This window comes from Poecilia reticulata, chromosome 22, assembly GCF_904066995.2.
Source record: "Poecilia reticulata chromosome 22, P_reticulata-male-v2, whole genome shotgun sequence".
Lineage (NCBI taxonomy): Eukaryota > Metazoa > Chordata > Actinopteri > Cyprinodontiformes > Poeciliidae > Poecilia > Poecilia reticulata.
Window position 1 is genome coordinate 27,933,385 of NC_088851.1, and position 18,348 is coordinate 27,951,732.

The 18,348-nt window shown below is 46.9% G+C and overlaps 2 protein-coding genes across 9 annotated transcripts; one reads left to right on the forward strand and one right to left on the reverse strand.

Annotated features, from left to right (window-relative positions):
• Window positions 1-1,833: 1,833 nt before the first annotated feature.
• ldah (lipid droplet associated hydrolase) lies at window positions 1,834-7,419 on the forward strand. 3 transcript variants are annotated; one of them, XM_008402943.3, is made up of 7 exons: window positions 1,834-2,327; window positions 2,857-2,972; window positions 3,041-3,169; window positions 3,239-3,408; window positions 3,480-3,720; window positions 6,827-6,909; window positions 6,989-7,419. In XM_008402943.3, exons 2-7 carry the CDS (start codon window positions 2,864-2,866, stop codon window positions 7,229-7,231), a joined length of 975 nt encoding a protein of 324 aa, XP_008401165.1. In that variant the 5' UTR covers window positions 1,834-2,327; window positions 2,857-2,863; the 3' UTR covers window positions 7,232-7,419. The 3 variants fall into 3 exon arrangements, with proteins under 3 accessions (XP_008401165.1, XP_008401164.1, XP_008401166.1); XM_008402942.3 differs by having other exon boundaries at window positions 1,834-2,972; XM_008402944.3 differs by lacking the exon at window positions 2,857-2,972.
• Window positions 7,420-7,561: 142 nt separating this feature from the next.
• On the reverse strand, window positions 7,562-18,242 carry rin3 (Ras and Rab interactor 3). 6 transcript variants are annotated; one of them, XM_081603138.1, is made up of 15 exons: window positions 17,299-18,230; window positions 16,802-16,923; window positions 15,721-16,039; window positions 15,538-15,649; window positions 15,371-15,443; window positions 14,406-14,497; window positions 13,293-14,334; window positions 12,586-12,763; window positions 12,342-12,513; window positions 11,832-11,947; window positions 11,566-11,752; window positions 11,281-11,412; window positions 8,446-8,612; window positions 8,254-8,368; window positions 7,562-8,083 (listed from the first exon to the last, which is right to left on the reverse strand). In XM_081603138.1, exons 2-15 carry the CDS (start codon window positions 16,879-16,881, stop codon window positions 7,803-7,805), a joined length of 3,066 nt encoding a protein of 1,021 aa, XP_081459264.1. In that variant the 5' UTR covers window positions 16,882-16,923; window positions 17,299-18,230; the 3' UTR covers window positions 7,562-7,802. The 6 variants fall into 6 exon arrangements, 3 of the variants coding, with proteins under 3 accessions (XP_081459264.1, XP_081459263.1, XP_081459265.1); XM_081603137.1 differs by having other exon boundaries at window positions 17,144-18,230; XR_014085793.1 differs by having other exon boundaries at window positions 8,050-8,083; window positions 8,438-8,612; window positions 16,802-18,240.
• Window positions 18,243-18,348: the final 106 nt, after the last annotated feature.

The following is an 18,348-nucleotide window of genomic DNA, read 5'->3' on the forward strand; positions in this document are numbered from 1 at the left end:
CAGAACTGAATAGAAGCAGCAACATGTCAAACATCTCAAAGCTCCAGATGTTTCCTCAGACATCGAGTCTGAAGGGAACCGACCTGAGGCTCAGCGAGTTTCATTTTAAATCTACTTAACTTCTTAAGAACAAAGAAGTGTTATTTTCTTTTGAATGAAGACAGATGTTTTTATGACCCTGTCTAAAAAACAAGCAGTCAGACTAGCTGTGTTCTAACTTATAGAGAATTACAGGCCAAGTTATTTTAATTCAACTTAGTGGATAAAGCTTCAATAGAAATATCCTACATAAAAGATTACGCTAATTGAACTATGGATATAATTTGAAGTGAATTTCCTTATTTGAAACACCATTAATTTTACCTAATTATTGAACATGGTAAAGTTTTTACAACTAGTTTATTTTAAATATATTTTCTTAATATCTATCTAGTTATCATATTATAAACAATTGAATGACTTATTTTCGTCATAACTTGTTCCGTATGCTGAACTGACAACTCCGCTCACGGTCGGACTTCTTAATGCGCATGCGCGGGCATGCATGCTCACTGCATGTATGTTATCCTGACAGCGTCTGATCATAGACATAACATAAGGATAGACCCTCATGGCCGCTCTCGCCTATTGTCGCTGACGAGATTCAGGGCGGCCATCTTGGAGCGGGCGGCCATCTTGGAGCGGGCGGCCATCTTGGAGCGGTCCACCACTCCACTCAGCGTTATGTGTTTAGCAGCACAATGACGTATCAGCGCATTTAATCGATCATAACAGCTTTTTTGTTACTGGAAACCATATTCAGACATCTATCAAAGCTACATTTATAAACCATTGTATTATTTAAATATGTTTTTAATACACAGTTCAGAATATTTAAATATGCTTAGTGGCTATAACAATAGAATAGGAATGGAATATTCTGATATTGATGAATGATGAGCATATTAAAAAGCACACAGCCGTTCAGAATGTATTTAATAAATTATTTAGTAATATCAATATATATTTATATAACTATACAGACACAAATAAATAATGATTTATACTGAATAATATATATTGGATACGTATGTATGTATGTATGTATGTATATATATATACATACATATCGTTTTCCAGCCGATGAGTTCTATCTTCAGAGATTCAGCAGCAGATTGAGTCTAAACTCCGATGTGAGATTCATCAGTGAATCCGTCTCTCTTTATAGATTCTCCCTCTTCTTCCTCACATCGTGTCTTTAGGAAACCTTCAAAACAAAAACGGAAGATTTAGGATGTATCTTACTAGTGAAAGAATTACATATAAATAATAGTCTTTACCACCTGTGTAAACTTTGCTGGTGAATGTTATAACACATAATATAAGTTTTATAATATATGTTACATTGTTTCATTTCTAATATAGGCTCTTGTGTCAGATAATCTAAGTCAATGTTAGAGAATAATTAATTATTTTAGATTTACAGAATCTCAGTTATCCTTCATAGCGGCTGAACCCGTATTACACCAAGCACTGTAGCTAATATTAGCTGGTATCTCACCGGTGGACATAAATACAGTAAAGTAATATTATAATCACAATATATACACAATAATATGTCCATCTTACTTGTGAAATGTTGTCTGTGGAGCCTCACATCAATAATCCATCGATCAGAACAACAATATCCTCAGTGCTGAGGCATCTTCTGCTGTTTTGATTGAGAAAGTAGGAGGGACGACCTCTCCAAGATGGCCGCCGTATTTCCTGCGGCCGAGCAGCCAATGCGGGGTCTACTCTATATTATGTCTATGCGTCTGATGATCTGACGCCACATGCTGATGACGTAGACGGTGCGTCGTCATTCAGTAAAGCTCCAACTGTTATTTCTCTCCAAAACTGTTTGGGTTTGCGGAGAAAAATGAAATGATAGGTCCAGTTTCGGAACACAATATGGAGAACCGAACCAGAACCAAACCGGTGTTACACCGGCGTCCTAAGATTTTTCTTTTTTAGCTCTTTACCAGCAGGGGGCGCATCTGATATCCAGCTCTTCATTCAGAAACCTTTGCGCGCCTTTCGGTGCTCCATGGAAACGTCAGCTTTGTGGGAAACACGTGACCATCAGCAGGATTTTCTGCTGGTCTGACATCAATTGATCAAATCCAGAATCTTCTGACTTCGGCACTTTTGGTTCTGACGGCAGAAATTCCGAGTCTCTGCTGCGCCTCAAACGCAGCAACGCAACAACTTAGCTAGCCAATCAGAGAGCAGTAGCATGACCAGACCGGAAGAAGAGCTCTGATCGATCATGATCGATGACCAACTCGTTTGACCGTATTTACCAGGTAAACTCTACAAGATTGGCTGAGCAGACTCCGGGTGGACCGGTCCAAACGCCGGGTTTCCTCCAGAACCGGGAGAACTTCTGGGTTGGTGCTGTTAGACATGGTGATGCGTTCAGGGACAGTTTCGCTGCTTTAATTTCTTACTTCAGTATTATATTATTTATTTAGGGAATATAGTTCTGTACCAAAATCAGAACCCGAATCAGAACCGTAACTGACAGGGAGAACATATTGTTCCAGGAAAAGATCCGGTTCTTGTGCAAGAATCAGTCCAGAATTCACAGATGAATAAAAGCTGATAACAACGCGAACCTTCAACTCCATCATTTCTCTGTGGTCCAAAGTCTCCTGGTGGAGCCGGGAGTCCAAACCCGTCCAGAACCTGTCTGGATTCAATAAATGAATCAATAACATGATCAGGTTCTGCAGAGGATCCGGTCCAAAGACGACAACGTCCGTTTGAAAGCGGAAACTTTAAGAGTTCCACCGATCAGAACACCGGACTAACGGGAGGTTCTGGTTCCGGCAGGCCCAGGATGGAGACCCAGTCAGAGTTTTTCTTCTGCATCGGAGCAGCCACCGAGGTTCTGAAACTCGGTTCTTTTCAGCTGTCAGGAGAAAAAGTGCTGCTGCTCCTCATCCCAGGTGGGTCAGAACTTCCTGCTGGGGGTCCAGATCAGCTGATCCGGTACCGGTACTTCCTGTCCCCACAGGAAACCCCGGGGTCGTGGGCTTCTATGAGAGCTTCATGCGGACGCTGCACTGCATGCTGGGAAGGCCCGTCTGGGCCGTGAGCCACGCCGGCCACTGCGCTCCTCCGGACTCCATGGACCTCGTAGAAGGTAGGTCCGGTTCTGGCAGCAGAAGTGGGTCGGACCCGGTTCTGATGGTTATGTCTGCTTGCGGTCCAGATGGCGCGGCGGCGGCGCGGCAGGACGTGTTCGGACTGGACGGACAGATCCGACACAAGCTGGCTTTCATCCGGGACCGGGTCCCCAGAGGAACCCGATTGGTTCTGGTGGGCCACTCCATTGGCTGCTACATGATCCTGGAGATGATGAGGAGGAGCCCCGAGCTGGAGGTCCGGAACCAGAACCGGAACCAGAACTGGGTCCGGTCCGGGTGGCGCTGACCCGTGTCGCCCTCCTGCAGGTCCTGAAGGCCGTGCTGCTGTTCCCCACCATTGAGCGGATGGCCCAGAGCCCGCAGGGAAAGGTCATGACCCCGGTGCTGTGCCAGCTGCGCTACCTGTTCTACCTGCCGCTCTTCCTGCTGTCGCTGCTGCCGCAGCGCGTCGCCGCCCTGCTGGTCCGCCTGCTGCTGCGCGGCGTGCCGGCGCTGGACCCCTGCGTACTGCGGCCGGTGCTGGACGTGCTCTCTGGAGACTGTGCAGGTGGTTCTACCGGGTCTCTGTGAGCGGTCAGCGTCTTCCTCACATCACGCAGCCTCCTAAATCTAGTGGTCTGGCTTTTACCATAATGTTTTTACTGCAAAAACACAACATTTCAGAAAATGTCTAGTTTTTAATATCTTAAAACACTTGAATTAAAAGAAAACCAATTTAAAACTGAGCTGCAAACAAAGAAGCTTTTCCTGATTTATTTTAAAAATGCAGCGGCAGATTTTGTCAAGTTATTTGCCGTCAAACGTTTCAGTTGTTTTTATCGATGCGCAGGAACAGTGACTGTTTCTGATACCACATCAATACGTTGACGCCTCACTGAGCGCCGAGTCCTTCGTTACGTCGCCGCCATCTTGTATCTGGCAGCAGAGGATCGGAGCTCCTTAAGTCATGTGGACTTCTGTCAACCGTTTTACGAAACAAACTGGATTCGTTCTCATTACCTTCCACAGGTAAGGATGAAAGATCAGAATCACTTTCAGCCAGAAATTAGCTTCTAAACAACCGGAAAATATTTTCTATGTAGCTAGATTGGCCCGAAATAACCGCTGATTGTTAGCGTAGCAGCTAATATAACCGCTGATTGTTAGCGTAGCAGCTAATATAACCGCTGATTGTTAGCGTAGCAGCTAATATAACCGCTGATTGTTAGCGTAGCAGCTAATATAACCGCTGATTGTTAGCATAGCAGCTAATATAACTGCTGATTGTTAGCATAGCAGCTAATATAACCGCTGATTGTTAGCGTAGCAGCTAATATAACCGCTGATTGTTAGCGTAGCAGCTAATATAACCGCTGATTGTTAGCGTAGCAGCTAATATAACCGCTGATTGTTAGCATAGCAGCTAATATAACCGCTGATTGTTAGCATAGCAGCTAATATAACCGCTGATTGTTAGCGTAGCAGCTAATATAACCGCTGATTCTTAGCGTAGCAACTAATATAACCGCTGATTGTTAGCATAGCAGCTAATATAACCGCTGATTGTTAGCATAGCAGCTAATATAACCGCTGATTGTTAGCGTAGCAGCTAATATAACCGCTGATTGTTAGCGTAGCAGCTAATATAACCGCTGATTGTTAGCGTAGCAGCTAATATAACCGCTGATTGTTAGCATAGCAGCTAATATAACCGCTGATTGTTAGCGTAGCAGCTAATATAACCGCTGATTGTTAGCGTAGCAGCTAATATAACCGCTGATTGTTAGCGTAGCAGCTAATATAACCGCTGATTGTTAGCGTAGCAGCTAATATAACCGCTGATTGTTAGCGTAGCAGCTAATATAACCGCTGACTGTTAGCATAGCAGCTAACGTTTCATCCTGTTTTCTAATGAGAGCTGATGAGAAACGGCTGTTAGAGGAGAAGTGAATTAAAAACCAGAGGATTTAGTGAGTAAAGGTCAGTCAGGATCAGAGCTGGAGCTGCTGGTCTTCAGTCTGTTTCCAGCTCAGCTTCTCCATGTCGGTGTTTAGCTATAAAGATGCTACGAGTCAGAGCCCAACATGCTGAAAATGGCTTTTTATGAATGTGAAGGAAACATTTATGTATTTTCTATTAACTTTAGGATAATTTCTCTGTTATTCTTGGCTTTAGCCTGTGAACCAGGACGTCTCAGAAGTCATTGAGTTCTCCCAGTGTGACCAGCAGACTGTGACCAGTGTTCCAGTATAATAAATACATGTTTTATTCTTTCACTTTTTGTTGTAAATATCTCAATCTGAAGTATTAGTGTATTAATACAGTTTTTGTAATGAAATAAACATAATTTACTCTGAATTATTTCCACTCTTTGCTGTCAGTAGCAGAGTCGACAAATCAAACTGTAATAAATGTTTTTTTCCAGAAAAAAGAAAATTATGTCGCTAATGTTTTACAATGACAGATTTATCAGTTTACTGTCTTTACAATAAATTGTAAAAAAAAAGGGAATAAATTTTTTTGCTTCATATCTTGAAATGTTAAATGTACATTAAATTATGTAAATATGTTATTTAATAAAACACTGAAAGTTTCTGTTCATCAGTTTCAATATAAAATGATCAGAATCTATCAAACATTGAGCTCTTTATTCAGAAAACTATTAAATCACATCCAAAGTTAGAAACTCTTTAGTCATTTCTCTGATTACCAAATATATTAATGTGTGAGAAAATGTGTCAATGACAGAAATGAACTTAAATACTTTGTAGAACGGCACTTTGTGAAGTTCGGTCCATTTACCTGCATTAGCTACTGGCACATATTCCACATCCAATATGGCCGACGCTGTGACGTATCGCAGCAACGGGCCGGCCCGCTCCATGACCTTTGACCCGCTCCATGAGGCGTCTGCGTGTTCATGTCTGTGGGCAGCCGGTAGAGGTGGCCAGCTTTGCCCTGTGTATCGTCTTGAAGGCATGTTAATCTGTTCCACATAGCAAAGGTTTGAGAAGCGATGTGGGTCATTCAGTGTGAACTAATTTCAAAGAAACAAATGATAATTATGTTCACATGTTTAAGGTTAATTACTTAAGTTAAGGTTTGCAAATTATGTTGATGCCCAGAGTGAAAGAGTAAAACCAAGACTGAAGTCCTTAAACATTATAGTTCAGTAAATTGTTGATACTGAGTACAGTATGAGTGTACAGTAATAACACCGTCAGCACAGTGGCCTCATTTCTTACATATTCAATGTTTGATGTTAAAGCTCTATTGGAGACAATGTGGTACAAGATACTAAAGATTTGGATGTTAATAAATTTATTTGAAGACGTTGGAATGTCTGCACATTTTAAACTCCTCGTGTTTCAGTTATTAGAGCTCAGGGAAATGTTTGTATAAAATAAGATTTTGTAAAAAAAAGGACAAACTGGATGACCTTCACACCAAACCCCTCGTGGCCCTGGGGGAGGTCAAGGGGCGCCGGGAAGGCGGGTGGCCCAGGGCACCAAACAGGCTAGGACCGCCTCTGCTCAGGAATTACTGAACAGAGACTGAAGTACGATGAGATTCAGGGATGTTGCTGAAGGTTTGATGCTCTGAAACTCCGACATGATGAACGTTCTCCCTCTGCTGTTTGGGTCTCGCCTTCATGGTTCTGGTTCTGGTTGCAGTGAACTCCATGTACCTGGGCGGCCAGGAAATGAGGATGGTTCAGGAAAGAGACAACGATGCCATCCAGAAGAACCTGGACAGGGTAAGAACCCGTCGGTCTGGGTCAGAACCGCCTCACCAATTCCATCAGAACCTCCAAGTTCTGCCTGGTTCTGTTGCAGCTCATTTTCTATTATGGCGCCACGGACCACTGGTGTCCGGTCAGCTACTTCCAGGACATGAGGAGGGACTTCCCGCACGGAGACATCCGGCTGTGTGAGCGAGGCGTCCGGCACGCCTTCGTCCTGGACGCGGGGCAGGAAGTGGGTCAGATGGTGGCCGAGTGGGTCAGCGCCTCTCTGAGAGCCCAAAACCTGCCAGGCGAAGCTCAGGGCCAAACGCTCCATCTGGATGTTGATGCCTGACCAACTCAGATCGTCACTAATGTGGCGAATCAGGATTCAGATTGTCGTTTGGCTCATGCAATTATTAATAGATTGATCAATAATTGATCAAATGAATTCTGTGGTTTGGTTTTGGCAGCATTGTCACCATTTGATCTCTTAATGAATTTAACTTTAAATTTGTGTTTTAATAAATTCATTTTGAGGAACTACTTTTAAATGATTATTTCTATGAATATTTATTGTGTGAACAGGATGATGATGATTTCATCTGATCAAATGTATTGATCACATAATCGATCACGTTTCCTTGGTAACTAAACCTTCATCATCATCATCATCAGTAAACCATTCTGGGAGGTTATTGGTTTTTATTATAGAAAGAATGACCGAACATGTTTGACCCAGAACAGACCGATCCAAGTCATCAGAACCAGAACCTGGATCTGGACCAGTCCTTCTGTGTGTTCTGACCCATTTGGTCCAGATTCGGTTCTCCAGGTTCTCCTCAGCTTTAGTTCTGAGGTCAAAATACATTCCTGCTCTGTCATGCAGTTACCATGGCAACGCTCTGCCTCAGAGGCCTCAGGAGTTAAAGGTCAATCAGGGCTTCCTCCTCCTCCTCCAGTGTCCCAGGACTGATGATTTGGAGATCCTCACCAGGCGGAGGAGGAGGCGGGGCAGAGGGACAGGTCCGGACCTGGGGGGGATTGGGTCGGTCGGGCCGGACCTGGGGGGTGCTGGGCCGGTCGGGGGGGTGGTAGAGGAAGCAGTAGGCTCCAGGCTGGCAGCGGTTCTTGACATTCAGGGCCCGGTCCGTAGGAGCAACAGGCTGCAGGACCCCGTCCACAAAGACGCTCAGCGTGAAGCCGGCTGGGAGACAGAGAGGACGGGTCAGAACCTCCAGACCCGGAGGGTCCATTTGATCTGATAAGGTTTCCACTAGTCATGAAGTTTTTCCACATCACAGCTGTGCTTTCGATTCTGGAACAGGAAGTGATGTCACTTCCTGTTCCATGTAGGAGCTAGAAGCAGACCGGTACCTTGCTCAAAGCGTGCGGCGCACTGCTCGGTCAGCTCCTGGATGCTCGTCGTGGGGAGGACGCCCAGAGTTTTCGGGTTGGCGCCGATCTCAGGACAAAACACAGTCAGGAAGTCCTGCAGGGCAACAACCACAGCATTTTAACGTCAGGAAGCTCACCTGGACCCTCTGCATCCCCTCGAAGCCTCAGTACCCGAACAGAGTCCTGGCCGCCCCGCTCCTGGTTGAGGGTCCGCCGCCTCTCCCAGCGGTGGATGGAGTCCTGGACCTCTCTGCTCAGCTGCCGCGTCGCTGACCTCTGCTGGTCAAACGTCTTGATGTGCTCCAGCGCGCCGTAGGTGGTGGTCAGGTAGTAGGAACCTCAGACACACGGACAGGAAGTGATGTCACTGAGGACCAGGCCCTCGACCAAACCAGAGTTCAGTTGGGAGATCTGGACCTGGAGACGCCTCACCACCAGCTTAGGGTCAAAGGTCACCACCAGCTGATGATGAAGCGATTCGAAAGCTGGAGTTTATCAAGCATTTCAGAAAACCAGCTTTTATTTTGGCAGTCCATGTCCTGTTATTGGCAAATGAATTTGCACATCAAAATAAATATTTAAAACTAAATATTTAGCTCTGAGCTTTATATTTAGTTTGATATTTAAATATTTAGTTATAAACTGAGACAATTATAAAAGATGAAGAACATGGAGAAAATTAACCATTTTCTGCCAATAAAACATTCTAAATTATTCATTTTTCACCAACTTTCCAAACGGAGCCTCAATGTTCAGAACTGCGACTCCATTTCAGCCCTTTCTGCACTGCAGGGTCCAGCCCGGCCCGGTTCGGCCCGGTCCCGTTGGTGCTATGGCCCTGGTCGTTTTGCATTCGGCAGGATGCGTCACGTAAATCGACCCGTTGCTAAGGTTACCGAGGCGAACAGTTTCCTTCTTGGGTCTCCGGTCCTGTTTTTGCTGTATGGCTCATGAACGAGGAAACATTTACCTCAGCTTTACATTTAACCGGGGGTGAAAGTGGGGCGGTTCGGTCGGGTTCTGTGATCCCTGAAAGGCTCAGCGGGTTCACAGGACCTGCTGGAGCAGCGGAGCAACATGTGGAGAGCAGCTCGTCCTCTGATTGGCTGAGAGCAGCTCGTCCTCTGATTGGCTGAGAGCAGCTCGTCCTCTGATTGGCTGAGAGCAGCTCGTCCTCTGATTGGCTGAGAGCAGCTCGTCCTCTGATTGGCTGAGAGCAGCTCGTCCTCTGATTGGCTGAGAGCAGCTCGTCCTCTGATTGGCTGAGAGCAGCTCGTCCTCTGATTGGCTGAGAGCAGCTTGTCCTCTGATTGGCTGAAAACGTTCAGAACTTTATTATAGAACAGCAGCAAATAAAAAACGTGTTGAAATGAATGACCCAACAATAATAATCTCAGTGATTCAACAAGGTGTTGCGTTTCGGTTCCATTATTAAAATAACTAACAGGAGTTTAAATGAACTAATGAGCCACCGCTGAGTTCATGGAGCTTATTAATGATGCAAAATACATAAAGCCTGAAAACCTGATATCGTCACGGACTGAATGTTTTTAATGTAGTCCCTGCTCGGCTGTGGCGGTTGCCTTGGCAACGGGTGTACGTCACCCAGTATAAGGGTTATTTTACCTCCCGCCTGTTTTTTACCTTCACAGCTGCCGTAGTTCCTGAACGTTCAATAAACGACAAACTTGGACTAATTACCTCGATCTGTGTGAGTCATTTACAACAAACATCAAACAGGTAAATATGTTTCATTAAGTATTTAACAAACAAACGGCTTCTACCACCATAATTATGTGAAATTAAATCGTCTAATTTAAAATAATAGTTTTATTGCTCTCTGGCATCTCGCTTTGAGTCTGAGAGGCTTTTCATCTATCAAACTATGTTTTTGCTTCTTATTTAGTGAAAATATTGATGTTGATGAGACTTTCTCCAAAATGATCGCTTCTCATTTTCAACAGTGGAGCTATAAAGGTTGAACAAGGTTATCATTCACAAATGACAGTAAAATAAAATCCAACATCTGGTTTGAGGTGATTCCTCTGGAACCTGTTGGAGGAAAAACATCCCAACTTCAGAAGATGAGCTTTAACCTAACAGAGCTCTGTGGTTCCTCCTGTCAGTATGAGAGTCAGGGTGAGGAGGCGCCAGGTTAGGAAGAGAAGCTGCAGGATCTTCAGAACAAACAGGTCAAGATGCTGGGCTACTGATTATCCCTCTGTCTGGACACAGGACCAGTAGAACCAGTTTAAAAGGTAAAATGAATGGTTATATGCCAGACATGGAAAACTGGGATGCTCTCCATGCCATGATGTTCAGGATTTAGGTCTCATGGCATCTCAAGGTGTCAACATTACAGCCAGTGGGCTGAAGAAAATACAGCTTTATTTTGTAGCAGTTCAAGAGATACCAGCTTTTATCGCTTCAAAAAAATTAATCAGCACAGAAACTTTTTGTCATAGTACCCCAAGAATTTAAAACTACTTCCACCCCTGCATTTAACCAAAAAAAATAAAAATAAAATCTCATCAGAATGTCTCTGAGCTGAACTTCTGCTACGCCAGGCGGGATTTCCCAGCTGGAGCGACGCCAGATGTGGGAATCCCGTCGTTCACAGCCTGGCCGACTTCTGATTGGTTCATTGGAGAAACGTTATTTACATTTACCGTTAAAATCTTTGGCTGAAGAGGCGAATCTAATCCAGATTAGGGTTAGAACAGATTATGACGGGAGTTTATTGATGCAGCATATTGAAATGACAGCCATGGAGAAAGTCCAGCTCTGATCCAGAGGTCTGGTCTTTGTCCCGCCCCCACAGCTAATGAACCAATCAACAGCTAACTCCAAACCGGCCCGGTCGGAACCGCAGCTCTCTGGGTTCCAGGGAGCCGGGCTGGAAGTGCTAATGCAAAAACGATCAGCCCGGCGTCAGCCTGGGTTCTGCAGTGCAAAAGCGGCTTTAGTCAGGAGGAAAGACGGACCACTAACTGTCCCCTGCCCTACCTTCGCCCTGGGTGAGCGCCGGGTCCATCAGCTCCATCATGTATTCCACGTCCAGCTGCAGAGCGGCCATGTTGGACCGGGCCAGGACGTACATCATCACAGGCAGGAAGTCGTCAGCGCCGTGGGCCCGGCCTGGACAGATGGGACAGTCCAAATGGGTTGATTCAAGGTTCTGGTTCTGAACCAGAGAAAGCTAGAATTGCATGGAACTGGTTTGGACCCAACACTGCTAATCTGCTTTTGGGGTGATCTAACCACCGAGCGGTTCTGACCCGAGGTTCTGACCTGGGCAGCTGACGGACATGGAGTGGTAGATGAGCCTGCAGGCCTTCAGCAGCAGCTGGATCTTCCTCTGGGGGGAATACTCCTGGTGCAGCTTGCTCAGCTTCAGGCTGATCCGCTCCATTGCCGCCGCCTCCGGGATGGAGGTGCAGATCCCCAACGCTGTGGTGGTGCTGGCCAGGACCACGGCCTGCGGGTCAGGGGGCAGGTAACTTGAGGGTGTAAATACTTTGCACAGGCTCAGTGGGAGTGTGAATATTTTGTCCCACCTGGTTCTGCTCCAGCTGCCTCTGGCTCTCGGTGTGCAGCCTCTCCAGGCTCCGGTAGATCGGTTCCTTCAGCGGCTTCAGGACGCTCTTACACAGAGCCGCTTCCACCAGGCTCTCTGCACAGCACAGAAAGTATTCACTCCCTGGTCGACAGCAGGGGCTGGAAGTATTCACTCCCTAGACAGATCGACTCTCTACTAGCTGCTGCAGACAGCACCAATTATTTCCACATTGCCTGGAGCTCATGCCTCTCATTCTACCCTTTTTTTAATGAGGCGTATAACAAACTGCAATGATTGTAGTTTTATTAAAAAGGCAACTACCTCTTAACTGGAAGTTCCCACAATGCAACAGAATTAAAACAAACTGGCTTCTATGGAAATGAAACTGAACACAAGAAGCCTATGATCTGGTTAGTCACAGGAAGCATATTTCGGTATCATGATACGACAGGAAATGACAGAGAGGCCGCAGTCAGTGGCTCTGACAGCTGCCAGAGGTCAAAGTTACCCAGCTTGTCTTGTGTGTACTGATGCTGAGGCTCCAGCAGAGCCTGCAGCTCCGTGCTCTGCAGGAGGTAACTTTTCAGCTGAGTCATCATCTGTCTGATCTCCTGCAGAAGCTCTGTGGACGTCGTGTGCTTGGACATCGTCTCCAGGGTGAAAGCTCTGTGGTCCTTGACCTGAACTCAGGGTGAAGGAGATTCAGGTGGTTAATGGGCCGATGAAGGTCACAGACCCCTCACCATACTCACCAGGTTACCAAAGTAGCTAACAGGGTCTCTGGCCAACTCGATGATTCGCTTGGTGAGGCGGCCGTCATGGCAGATGAGTCCAGTAAGGACGGTAGAGAGGCGGTGGCGGGCTCGGTCCAACATGATGGTCGGGGTTCTCTTGACGGCTGCTTTGGTGCAGCTTCTGTCTGCAGGAACCCTGGATGGACGACACAGCAAGACCTTCACTTGCCCAAGTCTGCCTGGGTGAAAGAGTTGGGCACCCCTGTTTTAAAGCCCTATGGCCCCCAGCCTTCTCTGTTGCCATGGGAACACATCGATGCATGCCAGGCATGGTGCAGCTACTTCACTGCTACACAACCAAAACAACTAGAACTCAACTTTACCTCCACGACCATCACTGAACCTCCGCTCTGCTGGCGCCGTTCCTCACCAGGCAGCCGGTTCATGAAGTCATACACTTTGTCCCAGAACAACTTATCCTCATCACACATTTCTACCAAAGTGTGACAGCAATGTGCTGGAGTACCCAGTCATGATGGACACTGGATTTCACACCGTAGATCTCCAGTAAACACAAACCTCAAAGCAGGAAAATGTCAAATGCATCACTAGATTGATTTTCCTCAACACTGTCATTATTTGTCATGTTGAGACACACAGAACAGGCTCGACTGGGACTGAAGGATTTAAACCCCCAACCGGCCCTTACTCCCCCCAACACCCACCTGGGGTTTGCATCCTGCTCCTGGTTAAGCTCTCCCTCTTCCTCTGTGCTGCTGGTTGAGCAGGAATCGAGGTCAGCTGCCAGACCAGCAGCCCCCTGTGGCGAGTACAGGGACACATCTGGGCGCCGAGTCGGTGAGGGAGGGGGAACTTTCATCCCTGCACTCTGATCGGTTGGTCCTCCAGCTGCCTGGTTGGAGCCCCCAGCTGCCTGGTTGGAGCCCCCAGCTGAGTTTGCGAGGGACGGCTTAGTCCTTGGAGGCGGGACCGGGCGAGACGGTTTCTTTATTGCCAGAGAAGATGTGGAGTTGGTCTTTAGCATGTCCTCCTTCCCCAGCTTCAGCTCTTGTTCCTCCTGCGCTTTCCTTTTCACCGCCTCCTCCTGTTCAGCCTCCTCGCCCAGCAGACCTGCCCTACTTCCCCATTTCTCCTTCCTCTTTTCTCCCTGAGAGTTCTTTGCAAGATTTTGTCCGTCCTCCTTGGCTGGCAGCTGGCATCCTGAGGTACACTGGAGAGGGGCAGGAGGTACTGTCCCCTGGGGCAGCTGGGGGGCAGGAGGTACTGTCCCCTGGGGCAGCTGGGGGGCAGTAGGTACTGTCCCCTGGGGCAGCTGGGGGGCAGGAGGTACTGTCCCCTGGGGCAGCTGGGGGGCAGTAGGTCTCGGCGGTGGAGGCGATGTTGACTTTCTCACTTCTTTCTCACTCACTGCTCCTCTTCCTTCCTCTTTTCTGTCAGATTCTGGAGTACCAGAAGACGTAGCTGGAGGTGAGAGAGGAGAGGAGAGAAGGCCTGAAGTCAGGCTGGGGGGCCGGGGGGGCGGCCGTTTGGGAACTTTGACCTGTGGAGTTAATTTCTTTGACATTTCTCCATTCTGCAGGGAGGAGGCAACTGCTTCACTGAGGAAGGACTGTGGCTTGGAGACGGAGGATTTTCTTTCTGAACTGGGCCCCTCCACAGGCACTGGGTTGACATACAGGTAGGAGTTGGGCTGAACGGTCCGGTCCGGGTTCTGAGGCCTCTGATTCGGGTCAGACGTCCAGAAATCTGCAGCAGAAGCATTCAGGAAATGTTTAAAGCCTCAGAGACAATGAAGTGAAGCAGACGGGTTTCTTTACCTGCACCCAAAGCAGAAAGGACCTCCAGGTCCTCTTCCCTGGTTGCCATGGCAACAGACAGAGGTAACTTCAATGGCATCGCAAGAATGTCTCTGATTGGAGGATCAATTTAATAAAAATCACAACTGGATTAAAATAGCTTTACACTATTATGGATCCACATTTTAACTTTAAAAAGTACAAAATAATCATCTTCACAGAGGAAATGGAAATACAGCTCATGATGAATCATCTGGCAGAACGGGGCATCCTCATCCGTCAACTTAAGTCATTTGATTTTAAAGACAGTCAACAGTTTTACACATTAATTACTAATTACAGTTTTACTAATTATAGTAAAACTGGAAATATCTGCAAGATCAGCCAATATTTCTAGTTTGTTTAGGAAGCAGGTCATAAAAAATATATTAACAACAAAAACCTGCAGTTTATATCAGCTTCCCGTAGCTTAGCTTCCCGTAGCTTAGCTTCCCTTAGCTTAGCTTCCCTTAGCTTAGCTTCCCTTAGCTTAGCTTCCCTTAGCTTCGAATAGCATAGCTAGGCCTGTCATAACAAATTTTGCTGGATGATAAATTGCCATAGTTGTTGTTTTGATATATAATAGTAATAATGACATAAAAATGCAAGAACAAATTCTCAAGGATCAATAAACTTTAAATTCTAATGAACATTTAAATACCTGAACTGGAAGACATTTGAAATATCCAAAATAAACAACAGAAACAAGAAATAAAATGAATTATTAAGTTTGTGTAAACAAAATTATCTTTCAAGAACGGTTGAGTTGAGACCAAAACACCAGGATCAAAACTTTTATCATTCAGTTTTTGGTAAAAAGAGAGAAAAGAGAAAAACAATAAATCAAGCAATTGATTTGTTTTTTGTGACAGGCTTAAGCGTAGCATGCCTTAGCTTAGCTTCCCTGTGTGTGTGTGTGTGTGTGTGTGTGTGTGTGTGTGTGTTACCTGCTGGTGCAGTAGAAGGAGATCAGCTTGAAGACGTCGTCAAAGAGCAGCCAGGATCCCTCCAGGTGAACAACTGAGAACAGGATCAGGTAGACGTTACATCAGCAGGTTCCCTCCGCATGATGAAAAACTGGCTTCATTCTGTGCTGATATCATGTGACCCATACAGGCGTGATGCTGTTGGACCGCCACGCCGCGTACCGCCGGAGCGCCGCCTTCATCAGGCAGCCGGACCGAGATCATGGTGACCCGATCTGCTGCAGCATGAGCCAGGAACGTCTGCAGAACATCAGGGGAACGTTAGAGGGAACATAAAGGGAACATCAGAGAGGGAACAGTTAAAGTCTTACCCCTGCTGGCTGGTTCTCCAGGAACCTGGAGGCGGTGTCCGGACTCAGGCCTCTGGGTTGCCACAGCGAGACGCTCCCCAGCAGCCGGTCCAAACAGCTGAGCAGACACGGACCGGGGGGAGGGGCTAGGGCAGGGTCAGAGGTCGGGTCGGGGGGAGGAGAGGAGGAGAGGACGATGGGAGAGAGTGGAGGAGGAAGAGGAGGAGGGAGGGGCGCTGGAAGCTGGGAGGGTCTTAAGAGGGGGGGCGGGGGCTGGGGCCGGCCCGGCCTGGCGGGGGGAAGGGAGGAAGAGGAGGATGAATGGCTGAGGGGGCTGTAGCTGTAAAGAAGAAGAAACACGTGATGAACCCTGACCCAACAGAGCTGCTCTTCAATCTGAGCCCTTCTCTTTTGGAGCTCGTGATCTGGATCCAGGAGGATCAACGACTGATGCATCATGGGAACAGGAACTCTGATCATCAGTAACGGATGGATGGATGTTCAGATTATTCTATCAAAACATTTTTCACTTTAAAAACAGAAATGAAGGAAATCCAGAAATTATGTTCTGAAAATTTAAAGTTACCAACAAGAGGCGGTTCTGACAGACCGGACCCGACCCACTAACAGGTTCCCATCTCAGATGAATGCAGTTCTACTAATCATGTGCTGGGCAGCAGAACCGGATCCAGACTGGATCCGGTTCTGCGATCAGACTCAGTCTGCAGGATTGAGAAGTTTTCATGTCTTTTGACGAAGCCATGAAAACAATTTATTCCCAGATTAAATGTGGATTAGGGAGCTTCTCTTTCTGTAGATCAGATTATGGAACAAACTGGACCGGACTGAGTTCTGGTGCAGATCTGGGTCTCCGTCCAAGTTTCTGAATGTCTGATGAAAACGTTTCAGCAGTTCTGATGGATTTTATCCTGAAGTTCAAGTTGCAAGAGGCAGCAGAAAGTTCTGGACCCGCTGCTGATCCACATGGAGGCACCGAGTCATCACATCTGTTCCTGCTGCCACGGGCTCCGGAGCCCCTTCCCCGGTTCATAGCAAAACCTGCCCCCCACTCTGGTTCATGCTGCCCCCCTCAGGAACTCACCCTGCGTCCTGGGGAACTCCGCTGGCCTCCATCAAGCTTCCAGAGTCCGGCGAGTCGACGGCTGTGTCTCTCAGCTCCATGGGAAACTCCGCCTCCGGTTCTCCTCCTGTTGCTCACTCGGGCTGAAAAAGGGAAAAACAGCGAGGCAGCAGGAAAACGTTAGTCTGCTTCAGCCCTCCCTCACTCTGTGTCAACTTCCTGAACTCAACATGAGAAAGGAAGAGGCCAAACACTTTGGTCAGACTTCCTCCCACCGATTCTGCCTTCTTTCTCTCTAAGCATTCTCTCTGCTCCAAAACTTTTGTCAGACCAAAGTCTTGGTGTAATTTTATGTCGCTGTACCTTTAAATCGTTATGTCTCTAACTGAAACCCGTCCTTTCCTCCCCCCTCCTATTTGTGGTTAAAGTTTTCCAGATGTCTCCTTCCAGACTTAGGAATGTGTAACTTTGATTCTGCAGGCCTCAGTCTTCCAGAGCTCGTCCTCATAGAAACTCACGGCTCCTGCTTCGTCTTCCTCTTTCTGTAAGATCGCTTCTCACTGGAGGTTTCTCTGTTCACAGTGAAGCCGAGTCAACACAAATGATGCTGTTAGCAGGACTCCCTGCCTCAGGACACAACCAAAGCTAGCATCACACGCCGAGTAGGACAAACAGCAAGAAATGTTGCCATAGTGCAGAGCTTCTCGATTCCAGTCCTCACCGTCCCCCTGCTCTGCATGTTTTAGATGAGCCTCTGTTCCAGAACAGCTGATTCAAATGACTGCATGACCATCAAGAGCTGCAGAAACCTGTTAATCACCCAGAGATTCAGTTCAGGTGGCAGAAGGGAAACACCTAAAACATGCAGGGCAGGAGGGTGTGAGGACCAGGGAGGAGAAACAGCCATAGTGACAGCTGTAGGAGATGCATGGTCACACACCACATTCCTCACACACCACATTCCCCCCCCACACACACACACACACACACACACACACACACACACTCTCCCTCTCTAATGCAGTCAGAGCAGCCGAGTGTGGGGACTTTGCATCTGCTTCCTGTGTGACTGTCTCTTTGCCTGTGGACTCTCAGCGGTTCTGCTTAGCGAAACATGACAGCCAGGTGTGAGTGAGCTCAGCCAGGTGTCAGTGGCAGCCAGTCGCCACTAGAGGGAGCGAGGGCACAAACCAAATATCTGGTGGACAGAGAAACCGAAGTCCCTCATGATCCGGTCCAGTCCTCGTCTCCTTTACCTTTTCTTAGTCCAGCCTTCACACCTGGACGTTTATCGTCCACTTTATTAGGTACACCCTGGGTTCGATTCTCTCACTGTTTATTCAATGTCACATGTTGTTTTTGTTTTTTTATTATGTAAAGCACTTTGAAATTCCTTGCTGCTGAAATGGGCTATACAAATAAAATGTGATTTTTTTTTTCCATAGAAGAGCAATATTTATAGTTCAGGTTGAACAATGCATCAATATTCCTCAGACATTGGTCCATGTTGACGTGAATATCCAGTTCCTCCTCCGGTTCCTCCAGTGTCTGCTGCTGCAGGGTTCCTG

Bases quoted from the DNA above. Each gene is read 5' to 3' on its own strand.
- rin3 (XM_081603138.1), bottom strand. From the start codon at position 16,881: ATGGAGCTGAGAGACACAGCCGTCGACTCGCCGGACTCTGGAAGCTTG. The intron at 14,498-15,370 runs GTAACACACACA...TCCTCCAATCAG, and splicing joins TCCTTCTACTGCACCAGCAG to AGACATTCTTGCGATGCCAT. The intron at 8,613-11,280 runs GTAGGGCAGGGG...CGTGTGTCTGAG, and splicing joins GGCGCTCACCCAGGGCGAAG to GTTCCTACTACCTGACCACC.
- ldah (XM_008402942.3), top strand. From the start codon at position 2,864: ATGGAGACCCAGTCAGAGTTTTTCTTCTGCATCGGAGCAGCCACCGAG. The intron at 3,409-3,479 runs GTCCGGAACCAG...GCCCTCCTGCAG, and splicing joins GGAGGAGCCCCGAGCTGGAG to GTCCTGAAGGCCGTGCTGCT. The intron at 3,721-6,826 runs GTGGTTCTACCG...TTCTGGTTGCAG, and splicing joins GCTCTCTGGAGACTGTGCAG to TGAACTCCATGTACCTGGGC.